This window comes from Carcharodon carcharias, chromosome 5, assembly GCF_017639515.1.
Source record: "Carcharodon carcharias isolate sCarCar2 chromosome 5, sCarCar2.pri, whole genome shotgun sequence".
NCBI classification, from domain to species: Eukaryota; Metazoa; Chordata; class Chondrichthyes; order Lamniformes; family Lamnidae; genus Carcharodon; species Carcharodon carcharias.
The window spans coordinates 197,636,274-197,663,230 of record NC_054471.1 but is presented as its reverse complement, the minus strand read 5'-3'; the positions used below and the strand labels follow the sequence as shown (position 1 = coordinate 197,663,230).

The 26,957-nt window shown below is 42.8% G+C and overlaps 1 protein-coding gene across 4 annotated transcripts in view; it reads left to right on the top strand.

Moving 5' to 3' along the window:
• Positions 1 to 26,957, top strand: part of msra (methionine sulfoxide reductase A) — a 475,363-nt gene that overhangs the window by 191,233 nt on the left and 257,173 nt on the right. For all 4 annotated transcript variants that reach the window (XM_041188603.1, XM_041188606.1, XM_041188604.1 and 1 more), the window contains exon 2: positions 1,972 to 2,040. In XM_041188603.1, the coding sequence (XP_041044537.1) occupies positions 1,972 to 2,040 (69 nt within the window). The remainder of the gene's footprint in view (positions 1 to 1,971; positions 2,041 to 26,957) is intronic.

Sequence of the window (26,957 nt, the reverse complement as noted above, 5' to 3'; positions counted from 1 at the left end):
CCTTTGAACTCACCTACAAAATGGACACCCTTTCCTTGATGTACCAGTTGAGAAATCTTCCAAGGGGCACTCTACCACGGTCTATTGCAAGTCTACCTTCACTAGTCAATATACGCATTGGGATTCTTACAGTTCCAAGTGCTATATGATTGGTCAATTAGCAAGCACATAAATGGGACCTGCAACATTTTCTCACCATGCAAGCTTGATGCCGAAATAAGGCACATCAAAGGCATCCTGTGGGATAATGGCTATCCTAATCGGATCATTTTGCGCTGTATATTGCCCAAACTCATCAATGGGCCGAAGACTATCACTTTCAGCCCTGGAAAGTGCCCAGTCTATCTCAGGTTACACTGGGAAGGGTAAGGTATCTCAAAAATCTGAGCAACAATTGAAGCTAGCTGTTTCATGCTGCTACTATGCAGCAGCAACACGGGTAATATTTGCACTAACAGGATGCTGCCATTGAGCCAAAAAGTCATTCTGCTGATCGCACAAATGAATAATTGGTACTGAACTTCATATAGCACATGTGGTGCTAGGTATGTATGTCCCAAAAACTGATGGATTGTATCAAATAGCATGTCCCTTCCGCTGTTCGCAATGGACAAGGTACAGACTGTGGACCCAGGCAGCCCGTGCTTGCAAAACTCAAAACAGTGTCCAACATTTGATGTGATACTGCGATTGGACAACATTTGCTAAATAATCCTCTGTGCTAACAATTACGCTGACAAACAATTTAAGATTCAGCCAGGCTTGCAGTGTGGCACATTTGTGTGTTTTGGAAGCTACGTATATTGATACACAGGGCCCTGTTTTTTTTGCAGACAGAAAGAACATGCGCACACATTGTGACTGTTTCAGCGAAACAAAATAAGTGACAGTCATTCGCTGGTTCATTCCTCAGGAAAATGCCTTGACCAATCAGGGTCAAGTTGTCTGATTTGAATTTCAAACAATGCTTGGCAGTTAACGCAGTCAGTCACTATCAACTGGTGCATTCTCCATGGCAATACCTCTACCAATCAGAGTCCACTTGCCAACCATACAGTACATGTTGTTCCCTTTACAGTTGGTGTTCTTGTGAATTGTCCTGATGAGTGCAAGACAAAAATCTTCAACAAAAAATGCCTCTTTTTTTCGGCAGTATCTAATTGGAGGACATTTCTGCAGGGTACTTTCCTCCTCCACTGTCTCTAAATTATCTGACTGCTTTCTCGAGACCAAGTGGCGTGGTAAAGCTGGGTGTCATCTGGATGCATGTGGAAACTGACGCTGTGCAGAACTCAACAAACTTGCCAGTCTTTAGTCCACTGAATATTCTTAGTCTGGCTAACCCAAAAATGGCTTTCATGGAACCATCTCTGTGGTGGGTTCTTTTTTATATGCTTCAAAATGTGTGTGTGTGTGTATATATAGGAGAGGTGGATAAATTTGACACAAAGATTGGAATTGTTTTCTTTTGGTGCTGCCTTTGTCACTTACCCACTGTTGCCATGTTTTTCTGTCATGGGGTCGTTTCTCTAATATTTTTCAACTTGCGAGTCTGATTTTTACTTTTGCTGAATTGTTGGAGGTGGTAGGCACAGGAGTCAAAGTTAATGCTAGTTCAAGAACTTAAAATTTTGTAATATTATTAGGAAATATTTTTATTACTGTTGTGTTAAGCCCTATAACATTAATGTTATAGTGTAATGGGTTGACTGTGGCCATTATAATGTTAGAATGTTCAAACCTGTATTTGTTCAAACCTCGTACTATACTTTTTTTTGGCAATCGTTTTATTGTAACTTCACATTTACAAGGTAACAGAGTTCAGTTAAATCTACATAACATTTTCCCTTGGTACAGTAAATTAAAACACCTCTCCCCAGAACATTGTTGGCTTGACATTTCTGTAATTAAATTAGGCAGCTTGTACTTCTTTGTCCTTGCTCTAAAAGTATTGCTGCTTGTATTTTTCAGCAAGACATCATGTCAATGGAAATAGGACAGTCGACCCATTCCCTGAAGGACTACAGATGGTGATGTTTGGTAAGTTATTCTTGAATGCAAATTTAAGGTACTGTACATTTCAATTAGATAACTGTTGCAGAATTAGAGACAAAGCGGTCATTTCCCAGCTTTGGCAAGATCCCTTCTTCAGATGTGCGCGTGTCACAGATTTTCTACATCTCCCCTAAAATAGCTATTTTCAGAAGCCTTGTGCTCATTCCAGGAATGTATTAACAAAAGCGTGTGCCTAGTATTTGTGGGGAAAAAATAGAAATTTGATGATGAGGATAAGTATGAACATTATTCACATCATTACTATTTTACATAAGGCTGTTGAAGAAGTTGTGGAAAAATCTAATTCACTGACCTGATGGGAAAATTAAATCAAAAATTTATTTGCTGTGATCCCAGCACTATCATGGGACTAAAATACGAATAAGGGCTTGTAAATAATTTCCTCTTTGCATTCTTGAGCTGGTAACCCTAACATAAGTTTAAATTAATATAAGAAATTCCATACAGAAGAAAGAAGACAGAGTCCACAACTTAAAAAAAATAATGAGCAGCAAAGGTGGGATTTCAGTTCTCGGTCAGAGCCCCGATACCCTGATGACTTCCGGGTCCTAACTCCGTGCCAATGTGGGAATGCAGATGTGACACAATTTTGTAACGCAAAGTGCTTAATTGGCCAGGATTCGCGTACACACAAGAACACTAGATGTAGGATCAGGAGTAGGCCAATCAGCCCCTTTTAAACCTGCTCTGCCATTCAATAAGACCATGGCTGATCTGATTGTGGCCCCAACTCCACTTGCCTGTCTGCCCCCCCATACTCTTTTGACACCCTTGTCAATCAAAAACCTATCTAACTCTGCGTTGAATATATATAATGACCCAGCCCCTACTGCTCTCTGGGGTAGACAATGCCAAACGTTCATGATTCTGCGCAAAAAAAATTTTTCTCATCCCCACCTTCTTGTTCTCCACCCAATGAGCAGCAGCGGAGGCGGGAAGAATGTGGGAACAAGGCAGAATCGGGCCCAATTTGAAAGGCAAGTAGCGCCATTGCTGAGGCTGCCATTTGTGCTCAAACTGGAATCACAACCTGTGCAGAGGGCAGTGCGTGGACACCGAGAGTCTTGTGCTATAGATAGGGAGTAAGTCCAGAAACCACCCCGAAGGGAAAACCATGGAAAAGTTATGGCACAGAAAGAGGACATTCAACCCATCATGTCTGTGCCGGCCATAAAAAGGAAAAAAGGAGCTAGCTGTTCATTTTTAATCCCACTTTCCAGTGTGAAAAAACAGATTAACATCTTGGGTGTAGGTCTAGTTCTGCCAGTAACAAAAGCTTCCATTTATATAATGCCAAGTGGCTCTTGCTTAGCAATAACCTGCTCGCTGACACCCAGTTTGGGTTCTGCCAGGGCCACTCAGCCCCTGACTTCATTACAGCCTTGGTGCAAACATGGATAAAAGCGTTGATCTCCCGAGGTGAGGTGAGAGTGACTGCCCTTGACATCAAGGCAGCATTTGACTGAGTGTGGCATCAAGGAGCCCTTGCAAAACTGGAGTCAATGGGAATCAGGAGGAAAACTCTCCACTGGTTGGAGTCATATCTAGCACAAAGGAAGATGGTTGTGATTGTTGGAGGTCAGTCATCTCAGCTCCAGGACATCACTGCATGAGTTCCTCAGGGTAGTGCCCTTGGCCCAACCATATTCAGCTGCTTCACCAATGACCTTCCTTCCATCATAAGAACAGAAGTGGGGATGTTCGCTGATGATTGCACAATGTTCAGCATCATTCGCGACTCCTTGGATACTGAAGCAGTCCGTGTCCAAATGCAGCAAGACCTGGACAATATCCAGGCTTGGGCTGACAAGTGGCAAGTAACATTCGTGCTACACAAGTGACAGGCAATGACCATCAAGGTAGCATTTGACCAAGAGAGAATCTAACCATAGCCTCTTGATGTTCAATGGCATTACTATCACTGAGTCTCCCACTATCAAAACCCTGGGGGTTACCATTGACCAGAAACTGAACTGGACTAGCCATATAAATACTGTGGCTACAAGAGCAGGTCAGAGGCTGGGAATCCTGCAGTGAGTAACTCACCTCCTGACTCCCCAAAGCCTGTCCACCATCTACAAGGCACAAACCAGGTGTGTGATGGAATACTCCCCACTTGCCTGGATGAGCGCAGCTCCCACAACACTCAAGAAGCTTGACACCATCCAGGACAAAGCGGCCTCTTTGGCACCACATCCACAAACATTCACTCCCTCCACCACCGATGCACATTAGCAACAGTGTGTACCATCTACAGGATGCACTGCAGGAATTCACCAAGGCTCCTGAGACAGCGCCTTCCAAACCCTTGACCACAGCCACCTAGAAGGACAAGGGCAGAAGATAGATGGGAACACCACCACCTGGAAGTTCCCCTCCAAGTCACTCACCATCCTGACTTGGGAATATATCACCGTTCCTTCATTGTTGCTGGGTCAAAATCCTGGAACTCCCTCCCTAACAGCACTGTGGGTGTACCTACACCAAATGGACTGCAGCGGTTCAAGAAGCAAGAAGGCAGCTCACCACCACCTTCTCAAGGGCAACTAGGGATGGGCAATAAATGCTGGCCCAGCCAGCGAAGCCTACATCCTGTGAATGAATTAAAAAAAAGAGAACCTTCCTAACCAGAAACATGAGGAAAATTAAACACTAAACCAAAGAAGGAGAGATAAGGACAGGTGACCATAAAATGGGTCTGCATTTAAATGTTGGTCTGCCCTTTTTTCAAATCCTGATATACTTGCCAGCATGTTACCTGAATGTTCTGTATTTATTTCAGCCTGTATTGAATCCTATCTCTCTAGTGCACCATGGCAATTTGCTGTTGCTAGGAACCCGGCATCATTTCTCCTGTCAACACTGTGAGGGCCTTTTCACATTCTTCTATCCTCAATGCTGCCTTTTGCTTTTGTCATGCTAATGTTGATCGCTCCCTGCTGTGTTGCTGCCTCCTCCTCCATGTCATTGGTCCTGATGGTGCATCGAACTTGACCCATAAAACGGAAATCCAGATCTGACCCCTGAATGAGCTGACGATATGCTGGTTAATGGCCTTAACTCCTATTTAGGAGTTCGGGTGGGTTCCCTTTTCTAGCTTTGGACAATGCACTCTGAAATCTGAGTGAGCTGGTCCTGTCTCAGAAAACCTTTAAGCGATCACCCACCCATGAATCTGCCCTCTCCCAAGAACCCAAAATCCTGCCTCAGGAATGCGGCACTCAAGTATGAAAAGTACAACCCCAACATATTAATTATAGAGTGGTAGGAGATAGGTTTTCAACAGTAGATATTCATGGTTGAGTTTCTATACAAACATATGAATTAGGAGCAGGAGTCGGTCCCTTGGTTCCTCGAGCCTGCTCTACAATTCAATAAGATCATTGCTGATCTGAATGTATCTACAACTCCACATTCCTGCCAACCCCTGATAACCTTTCACCCCCTTGTTAATCAAGAACATATCTAGCTCTGCCTTAAAAATATTCAAAGACTGTACTTCCACTGTCATTTGAGGAAGAGAGTTCCAAAGACTCACTACTCTCTGAGAGAAAAAAATTCTCCTCATTTCTGTCTTAAATGAGCAACCCCTTATTTTTAAACAGTGACCCCTAGTTCTAAATTCTCCCATAATAGGAAACATCCTTTCCACATCCACCATGTCAAGGCCCCTCAGGACCTTAAGTTTCAATCAAGTCGCCTCTTAATCTTCTAAATTCCAGTGGATACAAGCCTTTCCTCATGAGACAACCTGCCCATTTCTAGTATTCATCTAATAATCCTTCCCTGAACTGCTTCTAACGTATTTATATCTTTAAATAAGGAAACCAGTACAGTACTCAGTATTCCGGCTGTGGTCTCACCAATGCTCTGTATAACTGAAGCATAACCTCCCTAATTTTGTATTCAATTCCCCTCGCAATAAATGATAACATTCTATTAGCTTTCCTAATTACCTGCTGTACCTGCATAGTAACCCTTTGTGATTCATGCACTAGGACACCCAGATCCCTCTGAACCTCAGAGCTCTGCAACCTCTCACCGTTTGGATAATAAGCTTCCAAATTATTTGTCCTGCCAAAATAAACGATTTCACATTTACCCATATTATACTCCATATAATGTTTACAATTTTCAATTTACAATTTTCTTAAGTGTATCAACCTCATAATTAATTGCATTTTTGCTGCTAACCTGCTGGATATCACCAACATGTTATTTCATGAACCTTGCATATGACTAGCTTGAAGTGCACTTGGGAGGCAATTTCATGTGTGTGAGCTTTAAAACAGGGTCCTATAAAGAGAGACACACACCTAAAAGTGCACAATAAAACACGGGGAAACATGGGATTGATTTACGCCCATAGTGAAAATGGGCTCATTGCATATTGCCCAAGTTCAGCTCCAGTACTCTGAATTTGATTACCTGTTTACATCTATGGTTAGATACATCTGCATTTAGCTTGAGAAGCCAGAGATTGTGAAAGTAAAATAGCTGAAGATAGCCTCGGTCATCCATTGTTTCCCCTTCCATCATTCTCATGTGGAACAGAGATTCTAGAAAGGAGGATGATAAAACCACATCCAAAATGTTGCTTCATTCCTTGTCATCTTGAGGTTCTTTGTTTCACATTTTAAAAATCATAGAGGACATAAAACACGTTGAAAAGTAATGGGCCAGTACACATAGTGACATTCCGCTGTATAACTGTAGACATCTATAGTACTGAAGGAGGTCAAATAGAAATCAGGGGTACAATTTAATGTTTCCTGCTGGTGGCTTTGCAGGCGGGGGAACAATAAAGTTCTTGGGATGGCTTTCACACTGGGCTCTTGCCGCCCCAACCTCTCCACAATTTTATGATGGTGAGGCCTAGGCCAGCCCCCTGCCCTTGCCCAAGCTGAGGCCCTTAAGGGCCAATTAATGTCCCCTTAAAGGCACTTTCCTGCCCAGCCTCAATTTTCAGGCTGGCGGAAGCAGTTCAGGGGCAGGGGTAGGGGCTAGGGTGGCCCGGAAAGTGCCCCTGCTCAAACCCCGGGTAGGAAAAGGGTGGTGGAGGGCGATGCCTCCATCAACGGCCTCCTTTTTAACATTTGGGTGCTTCCCAAAATGTCTGGTCCCTGCAGGTGCTTCCCTCACCCTCCCCACTACCCACCCTGGCCTCTCCGTGAACATTCCCAGATCCCCTCTGCCCAATCCCCCAGGCCTCACCACCTCTCCCTATACTGAGACTCCCAAAACTTATCTGATCAAGAACTCCTGGGACTCAGACTCTGGTGACTGATTTGTGGCCATAGTCCTGTCCGCTACAGCCTCTGGTGCTGCAGCTCTGTGAGGCAGGACTTCCTCCTGAGTGAGGGGCGAAAGTCCCGCCTTCAACAACTGACGCTCGTTGGACCGTGAAAAGCAATGTGCCTGCCTCTGGCTCCTTGGATGGTGGGAAGGGAAACTGAGCCGTTGGAAAAACCCTGGCCAAGGTCTTTAAACTGACTTGGGGTCTGGTGTAGAGGAAATAAATCAGAAAGACGGCAGTTTGTTAGACTTCAATGTGAGATGTTGGATACTTACAAGAAACTTGCCCCAGGTCTAACTGCTTGATATTGGGTGCACTGAAAATGAAGCACCAGGTGTATTGTAGGAGGCTTAGGCTGCTGGTCTGAATCCTCTGAATGCCCACTGCCGGTATCTTTCTGGGATAAAACGAAATTACCCGCAGCCTAATATGTATTCGCTCTTGCTTTTTTTTTCCTATCAGTTGAGGGAGTAGGATGGTTAAGTGGCTCACCTCTGGAAGTTGAGTAATATATTGAAGGGCATAATGTCACCAGCGCTATTGTGCATGTCGTAGCAGTGAGCACCATAGCATCATCTGCATGGGAGCAATTTGTTTGCTGGCTTTCATAATTAGAGAATGTTCTGTGATGAGGAATGTAATTGAGAGGGAAGAGGAAAACCTTCCAAAGTAGGATAACTGTTAAATCGTGAGGTTATAGCATTGCAGAGACTACTATGAGGTGAATGTATTTGCACAATGTTTCCTTCCACTGGATTTTAAATTCATTTAAATTAACCTTTTTGTATCTAATCCCTTAAGCTAGTCTATAATTTTGTGATTTTCAATGCTATTTCTATTTATACAGGTAGAAATGGAGAAAGAATATTTACTATAATCGCTGATATAAATCATCTTATTCAATAAGCCAGTGTTTCTGTCCTGAATTTTGTTCAGGAACAAAGCGTGGTTATTAATCATTTCTAACACGACATGAACCTCATTGTTTAGGAAAACAATCATTGAGAAATTAAATTGATAACTCTTTCTGCAGTACAAATCTGATTTAAGGCTTACTTTCAATGCAAGGAATGTTGGAGCTGATGGATTCCATTTTGCTTGATAAAAGTTGAAATGTTCCATGGAGTTTTCAAGGTTAGCAGTGCAATGGAAATGGTAAATTGAGAGAGATGTATATATTCTTTTACCCACAGCAGACTGCAGTCCAATAATTTTAAATGAGGCGGTGTGACAACAGACTGAACAAAAGGTTAATTACCTCCTTTAGCTCGACTGTATCAAATTCTACCAGGCCTACGGCACTGCTGATGGTCTAGGGTTGCCAACTCTCCAAGATTGGTCTGGAGATTAACTTCCTGGATACTGCTGTGAGCAGCCCAGGAGAAAAAATCCTCGAGGCATTAAATAAAACTACTTCTCATCTTCTTTGCACACTGATTCATTAGATATGAAAGTATTGAAGAATTTTTGTGGGAGGTGCTGGTTGGTGTGGATAACGGACTGTTCAAATGGGTGGGGTAGTTGAAGGCGAGAGTTCGTGATGAAGTCTCCAAGAACATGTCCAAAAAAGAGTTGGCAACTCTAGCCGACCTCACCCATTACTTTCAGATCATCCTAGGTGGCAGAGAAAACCCCAGCTTCATTTTAATCTTTCCCTTTAGCTTGATGCCTGCTTTTCCTTATACCCCTAGATTGCTGATATCTTTGTTGTGGTTGTTTGTACTGGAAGTTCGAGGGAAATTGAAATGGCCAGAAAGCTGAAATTTGAGTTTCAGGGAGCATCATCAGTAGATCAGCGTAGGGTGACTGGAGCTGGAAATGAAGAGAATCTAGATTGGAGCAGATGCCCTAAAGTTGCAAAAATGCAGAGAAAAATTAGAACAGGAAGCGGCGATGCCACAGGTGTAGCTTTGGAAATCTCTGGTCACAACGGGTTGTGCTTGTCTATTCTTGTCTCCATGAAAAAAAGATGCCAAAAATAAAGGGCTGTCATCATTGTAGCGCGAAAGGAGACTTTCAGTTCTCTCAAGGGTTTTTGAGAGGTCTATCAATATCTTCAGTATAGTTTATTCATACATAGCTTTTTGGCAATTTCAGAAGTTTGAATATGCTAACCAAATTTTCAATAACTTTTAAAAAAAAAAACTAATCCAGCTCTATTTGATTAAGTTTGATTTTTTTTAACTGAAGTAAATCCTTTATGAAGTGATCTAAGATTTAAAAAAATGATTGCAGACTTAACCGAATAAAAATAGGTCATCACAAGCTTCATCATAAAAAGAATCGTATAAAGGATCTGAGTTCTCCCACATTAATATGTGGAACAGATTACCACTGAGTCATGTCATAATATTCTAGAATTATCTTTGTAAATACTGCATAATCTTGTAGTCTGCCAAAGCTATTGTAGATAGATATTAAAATGTTGCCTTCATGAATAAATTACTAATACAAATTAAACTTAATTTAAATCTTCAGTTCCAAGGATTAAGCTACTGCATGGTGATACTTATTTTCTAAAGAGACAAAATTCTTTTCAGTTGAAGTATAAACTCATCACGATTTCAATATATTTGGTGGGCAAATAGTTTAGTCATGAAGACATTTTTCTAGCATTGTTCACCAGGCGTTTTAGTTTTTTTTAAATAAACTCAACACAATATTGGAGACCTTCCTGGAACAAGTCTTTTTTTAAATTTATCTGGAAAGAGACTTGTGTGTGCCCTGGTTCACTGGAACTATGTTGAAATGAATATGAATTGACATCGTTGAAGCAATCCACCTTCACTCCCAGCATATGAAGAATAAATGGAAATTACCTTTTGTGATGAAAATTGAACTTAAATGTAAGTAAAGCAATTATCCGTCATTATTGTATGAGCCTTACACCCAGTGTGTTTCATCAATTTTAAAAGTGTGCATCATATATCAGAAAGGAGGCATCTAATTCAGAGCCCAGCATTTAAAAATGTGGATGTAATTTCATTCCTATTGGTTTAAATAACCACTACGCCTTAGGTTGACCACACTGATTTGGTGAGAAATGCACTTGCCACTGAACAATTAGACAAAATTATTGCTAGAAGTCCAAAAGCAAGAATCTCTCAAAAGTATCCAATCAGCTCGGTTCCATACCCCTTTCCAGCCACACCATGTTCCCTATTTATTAAATTGCAATGTAAAAAATGCATAATTTAAAAAAAAATCACTGAATTAATGCAAAAACGTAGCTTTGTGACAGGAAGGGGCCAAGCTCCTTATATAGCCAAGCAGGAAATCCAGAATTGGGTCATAACAATTCTGTATCATGGATTGGATCCCTGCCAGTTTCTGAACCACTTAGACTTGAGTTGCAGCTTGTAATCAGAGGAATAGTTTAGGAAATTTGGCTCCTCTCATCTTACAAACTCTAGGAGGACACATCATAACAAGGATCTTCTCTGGGATAGGCTGCAAGTTGAGGTGGCACAAGAACAATCATCAACCCCCTGGATACCACTCCATTGTACAGAAGAACTTCACTGGATTACTTGCCGACGACATCCTTCTTCTTTACAGTTGTACATGTAAAGTTGTGCTGGGTGGACAAGATGTCTTTAAATGACAGTTAATGTACTTGCATAAAATAGTGTTATGTTTATTTATGAGTTTCAGCGAAGGAGTAAGGTGAGGAAAGTGGTAGAAAATGTGAGAAATATGAGGGCCCTGCTTGTCCAACAGAAACTGGGAGTTTGAGTGTTAGGTTATCCATACTGATGCCGCTGTGTTCCTGCAAGTTGCAATCTTAACTAGGTCTTCTGAGCAGACAAGAGGGACACCCACCCTTTTTAAATTCTGCAATTGGGCTTCAGTGATGAGAGTTGGTGCAGTTCTAACTAAAGGCCTACACAGGGCAGCCAATGTGCCTTCTCCAGCAGGTCAGCCTGGTGGTGAGAGAAGCTGAAGCCACAGTAGAATCAGAAAGATGCTTTGTTTTAAAGAATGTGTTTCTTTTTCCAGTTTTCTTATGGGTCAGGAGCAGCAAGCTACACCTATCCTGCCCCTACACCCCCCCCCCCGCCCCCCACCCCACCCAGCTACTAAGATGTGTGCCTAGAGTCCGGGTTCTAGACTGTTCCGTCAGGTTTCCAGAGCTAGCTGTCAGCATTACCATTTCCACCGTTTTCCACTGGTTCCAGTGAGACCTGGAAGTTAAAATTTCCAGGACCTTATGCTGCAATGGACCAAGCAGTTTGCTGTGCATCTCTGACCCCCTGTCCAGATGACTATTACTCAGCGGTAAAATTGGGGCTATGGTATCTGGCAAATATCATCATTTACCTTCCCTTCTTCATCAGGATAAAAAGCGTAGACTCTGTAACAATTCCAAATATAAGACTGCAGCATCTGCTCAGTGATTGCTACAGCCTGAATAGGAGGGTTCAGTGAACCAAGCAGGTATCTGAAGACCAGAATCGCATGCTGATTTGGTGTCTGCTATCTCAGTCCGGAGGATTTTCGTGAAACATTTCATTCCTCTAACCATTCTTTGAAGCCTGATTTTTCAACCTGCACAAGGCAAGTCATAGCCAAGAGCAAGGCACCAAGAAAACCTGACCTGGCCCACTGGATGATTGTGTTAGGAACAACCAACTGGCAGAGTGCGGAAGGGGAACCCTCAACTTGCATCTGAAACAGATGTGAAGTTGTCTCGGTAACTGTGATGCACTAGAAGCCATGTCAGAACACATGAACCATTTTAGGTTTGAGCCTCATTTCAATGTAGCTGGAAAACCAAAAATGACAGGGTGGGTGCTCTGAATGCTCTGTTATTGCTTATCGGGAGCCAGAGGACAGAAGTCTGGTGATTTCCAATGCCGAGCCAGCTGGGAAGTTCAGGTTGGGCTGGGGGTGGGTGTTTTGGATGGTCCCTCTGATCTGTGGACCGTAGGCATGGGTTCCCGGTTATTGGATAGACTGTAGTCATACTCTGGTACTCGCTCAACACTTGTTTATTAGTACTACATCTAAACAGGTTACAGAGTAGGTATGTCTACCAGAATGACCCAAACCTCCCTGTCGCTTGCCATTTTAACACTCCACCCTGCTCTCTTGCCCACATGTCTGTCCTTGGCTTGCTGCATTGTTCCAGTGAAGCCCAACGCAAACTGGAGGAACAACACCTCATCTTCCGACTAGGCACTTTACAGCCTTCCGGACTGAATATTGAATTCAACAACTTTAGGTCGTGAGCTCCCTCCCCCATCCCCACCCCCTTTCTGTTTCTTCCCCCTTCCTTTTGTTTTTTTCCAATAATTTGTAAATTTTTCTTTTCCCACCTATTTCCATTATTTTTAAATCTTTTATGCTCCCCCACCCCCACTAGAGCTATACCTTGAGTGCCCTATCATCCATTCTTAATTAGCACATTCGTTTAGATAATATCACCAACTTCAACCCTCTGTGTTCTTTTGTCTGTGACATCTTTTGATGATCTGCTCCTATCACTGCTTGCTTGTCCCTACAACCACACCCCCCCTCCACTTCTCTCCCCCCACCCAACACCACCCCCTCCCCCCACACCTTAAACCAGCTTATATTTCACCCCTCTCCTTGGATTCACCTAGTTCTGTTGAAGGATCGTGAGGACTTGAAATGTTAACTCTTTTCTTCTCCTCCAATGCTGCCAGACCTGCTGAGTTTTTCCAGGTAATTCTGTTTTTGTTTTGGATTTCCAGCATCCGCAGTTTTTTGTTTTTATTACAGAGTAGGTATGTTGCTCCTGAGCATGGTGTTTTAACCCCTCCCTCTCTCTGTCTCTTTAGACAGAATAAACACATGACTGACTGATGTCAGTGATATGTTATCATCTACACTATATGTTAACATATCCATTCTGTTAACCCTTTATACTACACCTCCCCACAAGTACGCTATCTACTTTTCAACAACAATATGAAACTATCTTCAGATATTTACACTGCATTTCTGTAACTCCCTTTCTATAAGTACAGATTCTACCCAACTCCCACTCTTTCCCCCTCCTCAAGTCACAGTTGTGAGGGATTCAGTCTTACACAGTATCCTCAGCCCTTGGGGAAGACATCTGTGGACTTTCTTCTTCAACTTGGAGGGCATCAGCAGAATGGAGCTGCAATTTTGCAGCATTGTTAGTAAGCAGAGTGTAGGTTTCAAAGCTACTGAACTGCAAGGACAACCAGTCTTTTGTAACAAAAGACTGAGCCAAGAGAGAAGACTAAAGGGCATCAACCTTTGGACTCTTTGGGACCAAGAGAGAAGAAATCAGGACTCTCTGAGGAACTTATTGCACCCTCGAAGTGCACAGGGGAAGACCTTCAGAAAACAATGAATGACCTTCAACTCCCGGGAAGAATCTCACAGTTGTGTCATTCATTGCTGCATCGAGGATGGATAGGGCATTGAAGAGCTGAGATTCCAAAGAATCTGGACGATGAAGGAAAAAGAAGACAAAATTCCAGTAAACCTTTCAGTAAAAGAGATGATTTCCCAATGGTTCTTTGAAAGGAGTATCTACTTTCTATAGGCAGTGGTAAGAGAGCCACACTTTGCTCTGTGTGAGGCAGCTCCACTCTGGGCAATGGGAAGAATTGCTAAGGTTATGGAGACAAGACAACACCATCTTCTACAATGGGACGAATTTCAACAACAGAATGAAGATGAATTTCCTGTAGATGAATAACTCGTGGACAGGTTTGGTGTGCAGGATTGTAACGCTTTAGAAGTTCTGCAGATTCTGCTGCAGCTCCTAAGATGACATATAGCTCTAGAGGGAAGAAAACTTTCAGCTGGGACTGAAGTACCAGTTTCAATTGACTTTCACCCCTGGAAACTCTGATCTCTTTGGCAGCGTGATCCTCCATGGATTCTGACTTGGAATCAAGCAACGCATCCTCTCTGGAAGATTCTTCATGGACACCCAGTGATAGAGTAAGTATTGCATTGGTAGATGCAGTGGAATAAAGATCTGAATGCTGCTCATCTGCTAAAAGCACAGCTGGCTCCTCAAAAAAGGCATCAGAGACTTCATAAGGTACACCTAACAATTTAAAAGACAGGCCAAACTTTAGGACCTCATCCTCTAACAGATTGCTCGATGCTGCAATGGCCCCTTCCTCGTAACTTGGAAAGACCCAATTCGGGTACAACAGGTCTTCATGAGGATGGTCACCATCTGCTGCAGTGTCTTCTGTATTCGCCACCTCTGGCCTAACTTCATGAAGAACTGAGAGATTCATAACTTCAATCTCTGCCTGGGGTCTAGTGGATAGTGTCTCTGTCACCCACTTCTGATTTGAACAAACCTCCTCAGCAGCTATAGGCTGAAGTTCCACTGGTTCTAAATGAAGATTGTTCCAAGAGTGACATTGGGTTGTTCAAATGCTGGACATCATGTGGCTTTTCCACAATTCCTAGAACTACGCCAATGTCTCCGCTTAGTAAGGATGTGTGTTGATTGTGGACAACATAGAGAGAATCAATGGTCTGTCACCCCTTGTAACGAAGAGCAGCAATTATCCTGCCTTTGATTGGAAGGCTTGTGCTGCCTGGACTTTGCAATTTGATGTCTGATGGGTGAAGGGGTATTGACTGAAGCCAGTCTAGATCATCTGCTGGTATGTTAACACCAGCTCCAGCATCAATTTTAAAGGTGGTATTGAAGCCTTGCACTGTAACTGACGAATAGCCTTGATTAAGGCTATTAACTTGCCTTAGAAACTCTGCCTTTGTCTTGATTTCCTATTTCTTGGATGGAGTGTGCTTCATAAATATTTTCTTTACTTCTACCTTGATTTAAAGTTGCTGAATTTGCAGAAATGCTTGAAATGTCCAGTATTTCCTGCACTGGAAGCATTCTGCGCCCCCTGCTGGGCAGTCCTGGTGTCTCTGTTGGTTCTTCACACCACAACGTAAGCATCTCAAAATGGCTGCTGGTATGGAGCTTCCCACCCTTTCACCTGGTTTGGCAGGCTTTCTTATGTGTAGGGCCACCACCCATGAAACCTCAGCGTAGTGCTTAATTTATAGCCTAGTTAAATTCTCTAAGCTCGGCCTGCCTCACATACTGGACTGCTTGATCTGAAATAAGGTTATTTTTGGCCTGCAGACAGTCTTGGACACCCAAAACTGTGCGATCATAGATTAGCTCAATCTTCAGCGTCCCGCATCTGCAAGAATTAGCTACGCAATATAAGTCAGTTGGAAAGAATTCAGTCGATTCCCCAGGTTGTTGGAATCTTTGGTTAAAACATGCTCGTTCCATTACTAAGCTTCTCTTCCGGCTAAAATAAGCGTCAAAGGCTTTGAGAACGGTCTCAAAATCCACGGTGGACTTTTCCACCCCCTCCCTCAGGAGAATGTCATCTGCTACTGGACCTACAGCATAAAGAAAGGTACTGACTTGAAGCTTTTGCTCTTTGGTGTGAAAGCCCAACTCTGCTTCCGGGAGTGGAGACAGCTGGACCTGCGAGGGGTGCCTCTACACGGGCAGCGGGCTGAGTTCAGGGGAAAAAAATTGGGGAGAGACATCACAGGAAAACTAAGTCCATTGATTGGTGAGAAGCTGCTGTAAGGGAGTGTGTTTAAATAGCTTAAAACTAGAAAACATATCATTTATAAAGTAGTAGTTACTTGGACTTCAGTAAGGAACACCAGCAATAGGGAAGTAATTTTAAATCAAGTCAAAGTCAAATAAAGTCATAAAGTAAACCAAAGTAAGATAAAGTCAGCCTAAGTGTAGTAAAGTTAAGTTAAGAGTAATTTATTCTACTCATTCTACTTTAAGCGTAATAAATAGTTTTTAGAGTTACAGGATAGCAGGTCAGCTCAGCCAAGTGGAGTGTGCATCCTGCGGTACGTGTGAAGTCGTGGATGCACCATGTGTCCCAGACAAACACGTCTGTAGGAAGTGTCACCGCCTGCACAACTTGAGTTCTGGGTTTTGGAACTTGGGTGGCGGCTGGAGTCACTGTTGTGCATCCACGAGGCAGAGGACTATGTGGACAGCATGTTTAGGGAGGTGGTCACACTGCAGGCCAGAAGCATACAGCCAGAGAGGGAATGGGTGACGGCCAGGCATGTAGTGTAGGAGCCCCCTGAGTCTATCGTGCTTGCTAATCGGCTTTCCATTTTGGATGCTGATGAGGGTGATGGCTCCTCAGGGAAGTGCAGCCAGAGCCAAGCCTGTAGCACCACGGGTACAGGGGGGGTGGGAGGAGGAAGAATGGAAGGGCAATAGTGATAGGGGATTCCATAGTCAGGGGATCAGACAGGCATTTCTGTGGCCGTAAATGTGACTTCAGGATGGTATGTTGCCTCCCTGGGGCCAGGGTCAAGAATGTCATGGAGCAGCTACAGGACATCCTTTGTGGGGGAGAGGGATCAGCCAGAAGTCCTGGTCCACATTGGTACCAACGACATAGGTAGGAAGAGGGATGAGGTCCTGAAAGCAGATTTCAGGGAGTTAAAAAGCAGGACTTCAAGAGCAGTAATCTCAGGATTATTCCCAGTGCCACGTGCTAGTGAGCATAGGAGTAGGAGGATTGATCGATTAAATACGTGGCTGGAGAGCTGGTGTAGGAGGGCGGGCATCAGATTTCTGAGGCATTGGGACCGGATCTGGGGCAGGTGGGACCTGTACAAGCTGGACTGGTTACACCTTAACAGGACTGGGACTGATATGCTCACAGGGGGATTCGCTAGTGCTGTTGGGGTGGGTTTAAACTAGCCTGTCAGTGGGGTGGGAACCCGAGGGGTGGCCCAAATTGGAAGGAAGTAAAGTTGGTAACAGGAAGCTGTAGTGAGACCAGGAGGCAGGAGAAACCGAGCATTGAGTATGCTTCGAATGTGGAATGATGTCAAAAAGACAAAGTTGAGGGCACTCTACCTGAATACATGCAGCATTCAGAATAAGGTAAATGACCTTAAGGCACAAATCGAGGTAAATGGGTGTGATATAATTGCCATTATGGAAACAGGGCTGCATGGTGACCAAGACTGGGAACTGAATATTCAAGGATATTCGACATTTAGGAAGGACAGACAAGAAGGAGGTGGAGTTGCACTGATAATAAGGGATGGGATCAGTGCATTAGTAAGGGAGGATCTCAGATCAGGAGAACAGTGTGTGGAATCTGTTTGGGTGGAGCTAAGAAACAGCAAAGGGCAGCAGAGGTTGGTTGGTGTTGTATATAGGCCTCCAAACAGTAGTGGTAATGTGGGGTGTGGTATTAATCAGGAGATGAGAAAAGCATATAGCATGGGCAATACAGAAATCATGGCTGACTTCAATCTGCATATAGACTGGGTAAACCAACTGAGCACTAACACTGTGGAAGACTAGTTTCTGGAGTGTGTTAGTGATGTTTTCTAGAGCAGTATGTTGAGGATCCAACTAGAGGACAGGCTATTTTAGAGCTAGTATTTTGTAATGTAAAAGGACTAATTAATAATCTTGTTGTAAAAGAACCTTTAGGAATGAGTGACCACAATATGACAGAATTTTACATTATATTTGAAAGTGTGGGGTAGTTCACTGTGAAGCAAGGGTGTTAAAGTTGAATAAAGGAAATTATGAAGGCATGAGGGACAAACTGGCTGAGGTGGGTTGGGAAAATACATTAAATGGTATGACTGTATATAGGCAATGGATAGTCTTCAAAGAACTATTACATAGCTCACAGCACCTATACATTCCTTCAGGTTGCAAAAACCCCAAAAAGTCAGTCAACCATGGTTGACAAAAGAAGTTAAGGATTGTATAAAATTAAAAGAAAAGGCCTATAAACTTGCCAGTAGTAGCAGTAAACCTGAGGATTGGGAGGTTTTTGGAATACAGCAAAGGAAGACCAAGAAACTGGTAAAGAAAGGGAGAATAGAATATGAATGCAATCTAGCAAAAAACAAAAAGGGACTGTAAAAGCTTGTAAAAAGGAAGCGTTTGGCTAAGACAAATGTGGGTCCATTACAGGCAGAGTGGGGAGAATTCCTGATGGGGAATAGAGAAACGGTAGAGAAGATAAATGATTAGTTTGTGTCTGTTTTCACTGAGGAAGATACAGGAAATCTCCCAGATTTAGAGATCCGAGTGACTAGGGAGAATGAGGAGTTAAAGGAAATTAGTATAAATAAGAAGGTTGTATTGGACAAATTAATGGAACTGAAAGTTGCTAAGTTCCCGGGATCTGATATTCTGCATCTGAGTGTTGAAAAAGGTTGCTATAGAGTGGCTATAGTGGATGCATTGGTGATCATTTTCCAAAACTCTGTAGATTCTGGAATGGTTCCTGAAGATTGGAAGGTAGCAAATGTCACCCCATTATTTAAGAAGGGAGGGAGAGAGAAACAGGGAACTACAGACCTGTTAGCCTTACATCAGTGGTAAGGAAAATGCTCGAATAAAGGATGTGATAAATAGATATTTGGATAATCATGATCTGATTGGACATAGTCAGCATGGATTTACAAATGGGAAATCATGTTTGATGAGCTTGTTGGAGTTTTTTTGAGGATGTTACTAACAAAATTGATAAAGGAGGGTCAATGGATGTGGTATGCTTGGATTTTCAGAAGGCTTTTGATTAAGGAGGTTGATTAGCAAAACAAAAGCACATGGGATAGGAGGTAATATACTGGCATAGGCTAAGGATTGGCTAATAGGCAGAAAACAGAGAGTAGGAAAAAATGGGTCATTCTCACGTTGGCAGGCTGTGACTAGTGGGGTACTGCAAGGATCAGTACTTGGTCGCAGCTGCTCACAGTATATATCAATAATTTGGATGTGGGGACCAAATATAATATTTCTAAGTTCGCAGATGATACAAAGCCAGGCGGGGATGTGGGTTGTGAGGAAGATATGAAGCAGCTACAGCAGGACTTGGACAAACTTAGTGAGTGGGCAAGGACACCGCAGATGGAATATAATGTGGAAAATGTGAGGTTATCCACTTTGGTAGAAGGAATAGATGTGCAGAGTATTTCCTAAATGGTAAGAGATTAGAAAGTGTAGATGTACAAAGGGACCTGGTTGTTCTTGTCCTTAAGTCACTGAAAGCTAACATGCAGGTACAACAGGCAATTAGGAAGCCAATGGAATGTTAGCCTTTATCACAAGAGGATTTGAGTACAGGAGTAGTGAAGTCTTGCTTCAATTATATAGAAGCTTGTTAGACCGCATCTGGAGTACTGTGTGCAGTTTTGGTCCCCTTACCTCAGAAAGGATATTATTGCCATAGAGGGAGTGCAACGAAGGCTCACCAGACTTGTTCCGGGGATGGTGGGACTGTCTTATGAAGAGAGATTGGGGAAACTGAGCCTGTATTCTCTATAGTTTCGAATAATAAGAGGCGATCTCATTGAAACCTATAAAATACTTAAAGGAATAGACAGGGTAGATGCAGGTAAGATGTTTCCCCTGGTTGGGGAGTCTAGCACCAGGGGACACAATTTCAAAATAAGGGGGAAGCCGAGATGAGGAGAAATTTGTTTACTCAAGAGGGTTGTAAATCTTTGGAATTCTCTACCCCAGAGGCTGTGGAATCTCAGTCATTAAGTATGTTTAATGTAGAGATTGATAGATTTTTGATTATCAGTAACGTACAGGGTTATGGGGATATGTGGGTAAAAGGCATTGAAGTTTTCACTCAGCCATGATTGTATTGAATGTTGGAGCAGGCCTGATGGGCTGAATGGCCTTCTCCTGTTCTAATGTTCCTATATCAAAGGAAATGGCATTTCCTCAAGTCTCACTTCTTGTCTCTCTGCAGGTCCTCATGATAGCCAAATGGCTAGGGTAGGGGCAGGGACTGTTTACTAGGTATGGTCATCGTTACATCTCTCCAGTTTGCCTCCACCGTCCATGGAGTTGTAACTACCAACCACTATCAAGTTTTTCTTCACCCTGTGATTCTGTGGACAGCACCAATATATTTTGTTTCACTTGTCTCCACTGCTGCCACCATGTTTTGGATGGTCCTTCTATTCTGTGGACTCTAGGTGTGGTTCTTGGACAGAATGTAGTCATATTCTTGTATTTTCTTCACACTTGTTTATTAGTACTACATCCAATCAGGTGACAGGGAAGGCATGTTGCACCAGAGCATGTTGTTCTGACCTCACGCTCTCTCTCTCTCTCTTTTGAATCCAGCACATGACTGACTGATGTCAGCGATACATCGTCACCTGTGTCATACATGAGCATATCCATTCTGTTAACCCTTTATACTACAGTTGGGGGAGGGTGGGCACAGAAACCAACCTCAGTCTGCCGTCAGGCAGGTCAGGTTGAGGGTGGGGATTAGGAGTGGAGGTATGGTGGGAGACGCAAACTGAGGTGGCGGAGGACAGAACCTTGAACAGAAATATGCTACAACCAGGATTAGTTATCTTCAGAAAAGCTTTGGTTGGGTTTAGTTGTCTTTTACTTACAACATTTCCAGTAAGCACTAGTATGTTGACGCATAAAGTATCATTTGATTTTTTTGGTTTAATTTTTGTGCCTGGATTTTCAGATCAACCAAGTACTGTAGAAAAATGCAGTGCAGTACCAATTCATTCGGACTGAACAGAATGACTATATTTTCCCTTCAAACTATTACCCCTCTCCTTAGCAGTCCATTAATGTTGCCATTTAACTGCACAGCACTGTCAGCATTATTTCTTCCCAGTGCACAAAGCTTTGCTGTCAGGAAATGATGCAAGCTGCATTTCATGTACTGAACTTTAATAACAGGAATTGATTTCTGGATGTGCAGTCTTTGTACAGACAGTGCTATAGTTACACTGGCACATGAAACCTCCATGTGATAATCTTTGTAGCACTTTGATTCAACTGAGTGGCTTGATAGGCCACTTTAAAAGGCAGTCAAGCAGTCACTCACACATTGCTATGAGTCTGGAGACATGTGTAGGCCAGACTGAGTAAGGACAGTAGATTTCCTCCCTTGAAGGACATTAACAAATGGGTTTTCACAACAATCTGGTGTTTTCATGATCATCATCACTGAGTCTAGCTTTTTATTCCATGTTTATTAATTAATTGAATTTAAATTCCGCCCCCCCCCGCTGCTATGGTAGGATTTGAACTCGTGTCTCCAGAGCAGTAGTCCTGGCCTCTGGATTACCAGTCCAGTAACATTACCGCGATACTACCGTTCCCTTCACCAGCAAGGGTGATAAAGGTACATTGCCAGCTACACTCTCATCCCACGAATGAACAAAACCCCCCCAAAAAAGTCACTAGGTAAATCCGATCATACTGTCATTGTTTTATGTTTACACACTGGACTTTTAATACGTAATTATTCTGCACCCACTAGTTGTCACATAAAATCAGTTAGTTATTGATTGTTATTTTATTCACCTTATAAAATATTAAAGATGTGGCCTCCAGTAATCTCCCCTGTGAAAGCTTCAAAACTATTCTGCTTGATTCCATGTGCACAGCATTTTTAGTCTGACATCTGTTTTTCTTCGATTGAGAATTAGATTGTCTTCCAGTATCGCCGGCTGGAAACACCATTTTTAAAACCCTGCTATGGTATAGCAAAACCTAATAATTCTGTAAATTAAATTTGAAGATACAGAGTGATGATTGCAAGACTGTAAAATTAAGAAGGAATAACATCAGAAACAATGAGAGCTTATCAAAGCACTTTGCAATGCCCCCATAAAATCAGGTGTTAGGTTACAGCCTTGAAGCCACTTGAGGCTTTCTTTTCAAGAAATGATGTCTACTGTAAGCTTTCTGGGATTGTTTTGGGATCTGTTTTTGCACCATCAGCAGCTTTGATTGTGGATGCTGACAGCCTGTCTGCTGCTCTTGATGATGGTTTCGCTGAAGGATTAACAGTTGCACTGCCATTACCACAAACCAATTACCATAACGTTATTGAGAGATTAATAGATACTGGGAGAGATTGCATGGCATTAATCTGGCTCAGGTGGTTTGATGATATGAAAGAACATAAAATTGTAAACCATTCCCATGTACCCGTTATATTGTATTGTGGAGTCAGTGGAAAACCACTTTATGGTGTTTATGCTCCTTAGTTTTTTTTTTATTTCAGAGAGTTGAGATCTGACAGCTGTGCTTATTCCAGAATGTTTCATGCAATTGTGTAGTGATATCCACGCTGAAGAGTTAATATTAGGTTGATTTCATAGCCACGTGTGTTAAATTATACTCCATTTTTAGAAAGGATATGACTGTAACCATAGCGGATTATCCTCCAGCTCCCTTGTGTACATGCTGTTTCTTGATAACATTATCCAGAAGTATGGAGTTAGATTCTACATGTTTGCCAACAAGTCCCAGTTTTATGCCTTTATTTCTACCCCATTTGGTGAATAGCAGGAAAGAAAAAGTAGCAATAACGGACAGGCACTGTAATTGGCTGGATGTGTCCCACAAGGATCTGTGTTGGGATTCAACTACTAACCATAATTATAAATGGCTTAGACGATGGGGTAGAAAGCCACATCTCTAATGTTGTCAATGACACAAAGATAGATGGCATTCTAGGCAGTGTAGCTGAAAACATAAAATTACTAAGAGTTAGAGATAGATTAAGTGAATGGGGAAAAATTGGCAAATGGACTTCAATTTAGACAAATGTGAGGTCATTCACTAAAAATGATAGAAGGGGATAGAATTTGTGTTTCAGCTATATAAAGCCCTGGTTAGACCACAGCTAGAGCACTGTGAGCAGCGCTGGGCACTACACTTTAGGAAGGATATTCTGGCCTTGCTGGGAGTGCAGCATAGATTTACTAGGAGGATAAATTATGAGGGGTCACACAAACTAAATTTTTATTTCCTGGAATTTGGAAGGTTAAGGGTTGATTTGATTGGGAGGTTGAATAGAGAGAAACTACCACTAAAAAAAACTCAGCAGGTCTGGCAGCATCGGCAGAGAAGAAAAGAGTTGACGTTTCGAAACGTCAACTCTTTTCTTCTCCGCCGATGCTGCCAGACCTGCTGAGTTTTTCCAGGTAATTCTGTTTTTGTTTTGAATTTCCAGCATCCGCAGTTTTTTTTTGTTTTTAGAAACTACCACTGTTGTATAGAAAACCTAAGTCTAGGGCCAGAGTCAGTGAAGCTAAGAAATACTTCTACATTCAAAGGGTAGTACAAGCTTGGAACTCTCTTCCACAAATAGCAGGTGATGCTAGATCAGTGACAATTTTAAAATCTGAGGTTGATAGACTTGTTATTTGAAGGTGTTAAGGGATATGGTGAGTGTATGGAGTTAGGTCACAGGTTGGACTTGATCTCACGGAATGGCAGGATAGGCGTGAGTGTCTAAATGGCCTACTCCTCCTCTGTTTCTATTCCATAACTCTTGCAGGCAGGGTCTGGCTGTCCAACAACAAGAAAGATCAGCTAGAACTTCTTTCATTTAAACTTTAGCAAGTTATTGTTCAATTTTTGCCGAAAACTCAGCATCCACTTTTTTTTTCATCCTTACCCCTCGCTGCTGTTCAACTGAATCCCTTTCTCGCTTCCAGGCACCAGTGTCCTCCTAGCAATTCTCCCAAACTCCGCCCCACACAAATGCCAACTCATCCAGAGCTCTGCAACTTGCATCCTGTCTGATTCCAAGAACTACCCTTTCCCATATTTCAGTCCTTGCTGCTCTCCACTGACTCCCTGCTCCCAACGCAGTGAAGTTGGTTCATACCAGCGCTTTTTTCCTCTTCTGGTTCCAGCTAACACACATTCTCCTCACTCTCGGTACACATTAGCACTCTTTTCTCCACCAGCACATTCTGATGCACTTCCTTTCCACTTTCCAACTGTTAAAGCTGGCATTCTCCTTCCTCCCCATCCCCGAGTGCTGCTCTCAGCTTCTGTTCCCTGTGGGGAAGCTCAGGACAGATTTTGCCATCTGCAGAAATCAGATTGTTAGCTCATCTCCCACATTTGGAGCTGACTACCATTGGCTGTCAAAAGGTACAGCCTTAAATTTCATAGCCAAAAGTATTCTAGATGCCGTTGATGACATTGTGAAAAAACATTATCAGTTGCTGCTGCTGTCTGGGAAGCTATATATATATATTACTCTCCAGAGACAGCAGTGACAGGGCAGTGGAGTCCTGGTATGCCACAGGGACTGAGCCTGTGTTCTGGTTACCTAGTGATCAGTGGAGAGCTGGTCATATGCTTGACATCAGATCTTGGAAGTCTTGACAGAAGCTTGTCTTGATTCAAAGTTCACAAACGGAGAGGCGCTCTCCCTCGCTCTCCCTCGCTCTCCCTTGCTCTCCCTCTAATCTGTTTGGTCTTAATGCAACAGTCTGTGCATTTAGTTAGGATGCCACTACCTCTGACACTGCTGCACCTACTGAGTGGTGATAGGAGCTCTGCTGGTATCCTTTTAAAAGCAAGAGAAGTGAGGTATGGGCTCACAGACATCTCAACCAAGGATAGATATCTTGTGAGCCTTTGCTCAGGACTGTGAGGTTCTGCTTCAATTCTCCATTCTTCAGTTCACTCATGCATCAACCGGTAATACTTTCTATTTTGCTGGGTAGATTTCTGAGCTGGTGAATGATGGTGCAGTAGAGGATGTTTGTCCTGAAGCAGAAGGCCCTCATCTTGTACTTCTTTGGTCAGCTGGGTACTGTGTTCAATTCTGAACACCTCAATTTAGGAAGGATATCAAAAGCTCAGAGAGGGTGCAAAATAGGTTTACTGGAGTGGGAGCAGGAAATGAGCGTCCTCAGTTATGTACAGAGACTCGAAGCTGGGGTTGTTCTCCTTTAAAGCAGAGAAGTTAAGAGGAGATTTGATAGAGGTGTCCAAAATCATGAGCAGTTGGATACAATAAATAAGGAACAACTGTTTTCAGTGGAAGAAGCAAAGGTCACAGATTTAAGGCAATTGGCAAAAGAACCCAAGGCAACATGAGGATTTTTTTTGTTGTTGTAGTGCCTTGCTGTGATCTGGAATGTACTGTCTGAGAGGTGGTGGAAATAGATCCAATTGTGACTTTCAAAAGGGAATTGAATAAATACTTGAAGGATAAGAATCACAGGAATATGGGGAAAGAGCAGGGGGAGTGGGAATAATTGGATAACTCTATCAAAGAGCAGGGACAAGTATGATGACCCCTCCTGCCCTTTATGACCTGCTTGTATCAAAGGTTGGAGAGTTGAGGAATATTAAATTGGTTATACTGATACAATTTCATTCTTTGGAAGAATGTACAGAATTTTCAGCCAGTTTACCCTTCTCTGCTCTCCCTGATTTGACTGGAACTACCTTTTTTATTGTTTCTCTCTTTTTGTTCTTCAGGGTTTACATATTGACAAAAAGCTGAAGGCAAAGCTCAGTTTTATTCGATTGTAAAATGAAGGAAAATTAACAGACCAAGATGATGAGATAACTGATGTTCCTAAGTGATTGCCCTTCCCTCTATCCTCATTTCACCACTGCTCAGTTTAATTGGAGTGACACTTGCATCCAGTTTCCAACTTGCGTATGACAGTTCTTGCTTTCGGTTGATAAACCGCTATTTTAAGCTTAGCCATGTTTCCTGCCTTTACCACAAAACGTGCGTATTTGTACTTAACGTAGCAGAATCTAGGTGGCGATTCTAACTCCCCAAAAACAATTATCTGTTACACTTGGAATAATGCAATTCTGATCACTGTTCATAAAGCAAGCCTTTGGGGGGAAAGAAAAATCAAAGAAAGGCAACAGAGTTGTAGAGCTTGTCTTGATTCAAAGTTCACAAATGGAGAGGCGCTCTCCCTCTCCCTCTCCCTCTCCCTCTCCCTCTCCCTCTCCCTCTCCCTCTCCCTCTCCCTCTCCCTCTCCCTCTCCCTCTCCCTCTCCTCAATATTCCTCAACTGTCCAACCTTTGATACAAGCAGGTCATAAAGGACAAGAGGGGGTCATCATACTTGTCCCTGCTCTTTGGTAAAGTCAGAGGAGCCTACTACCCACCCCTGTGTCTCCCTGGTGGATATGCACATGCACAAAGAGAACCTGCTGGCTTGGGTAATTATGGATAGGTGCCTGATGCCCTCTATAGGGTGGATGGTAATCAATCTGTGTAACTTTGCTGCAGTTGGTGCTCAACCACAAATTCACTTCCACCTTTACCCTCATTTCCATTAAAACCATTGCTTTCTCTCTCTCAACCTGGGCCAATCCATCTGTGTGGCTCACATCTCCACTCCCTTAAGTCCAAGGGATACAGACTTGAACAGATGTGGCAGAAAACTGGCTTAGCCATTCACCACCGGATCTGGCCGGACCACATTAAACACTGTTGGCCTCTACTCTCGTCTGTGAAAACTGCTCACTATTCCAAAATCATCCTGGAATGCAAATGTAGCCCAGGTTTCTTTTCTCTACTGTAGATAGGTAAGAAAATAAGTTGTTGAGGACATAAAGAGCCTGCAAAAGGATTTTGATAGGCTAAGTGTGTGGACAAAAATTTTGGCAAATGGAGTATAATGTGGGAAAATATGAACTTGTGCACTTTGGCAGGAAGAATAGAAAAGCAATATGCTATTTAAATGGAGAGAGATTGCAGAACTTGGAGGTAGAGGGATCTGG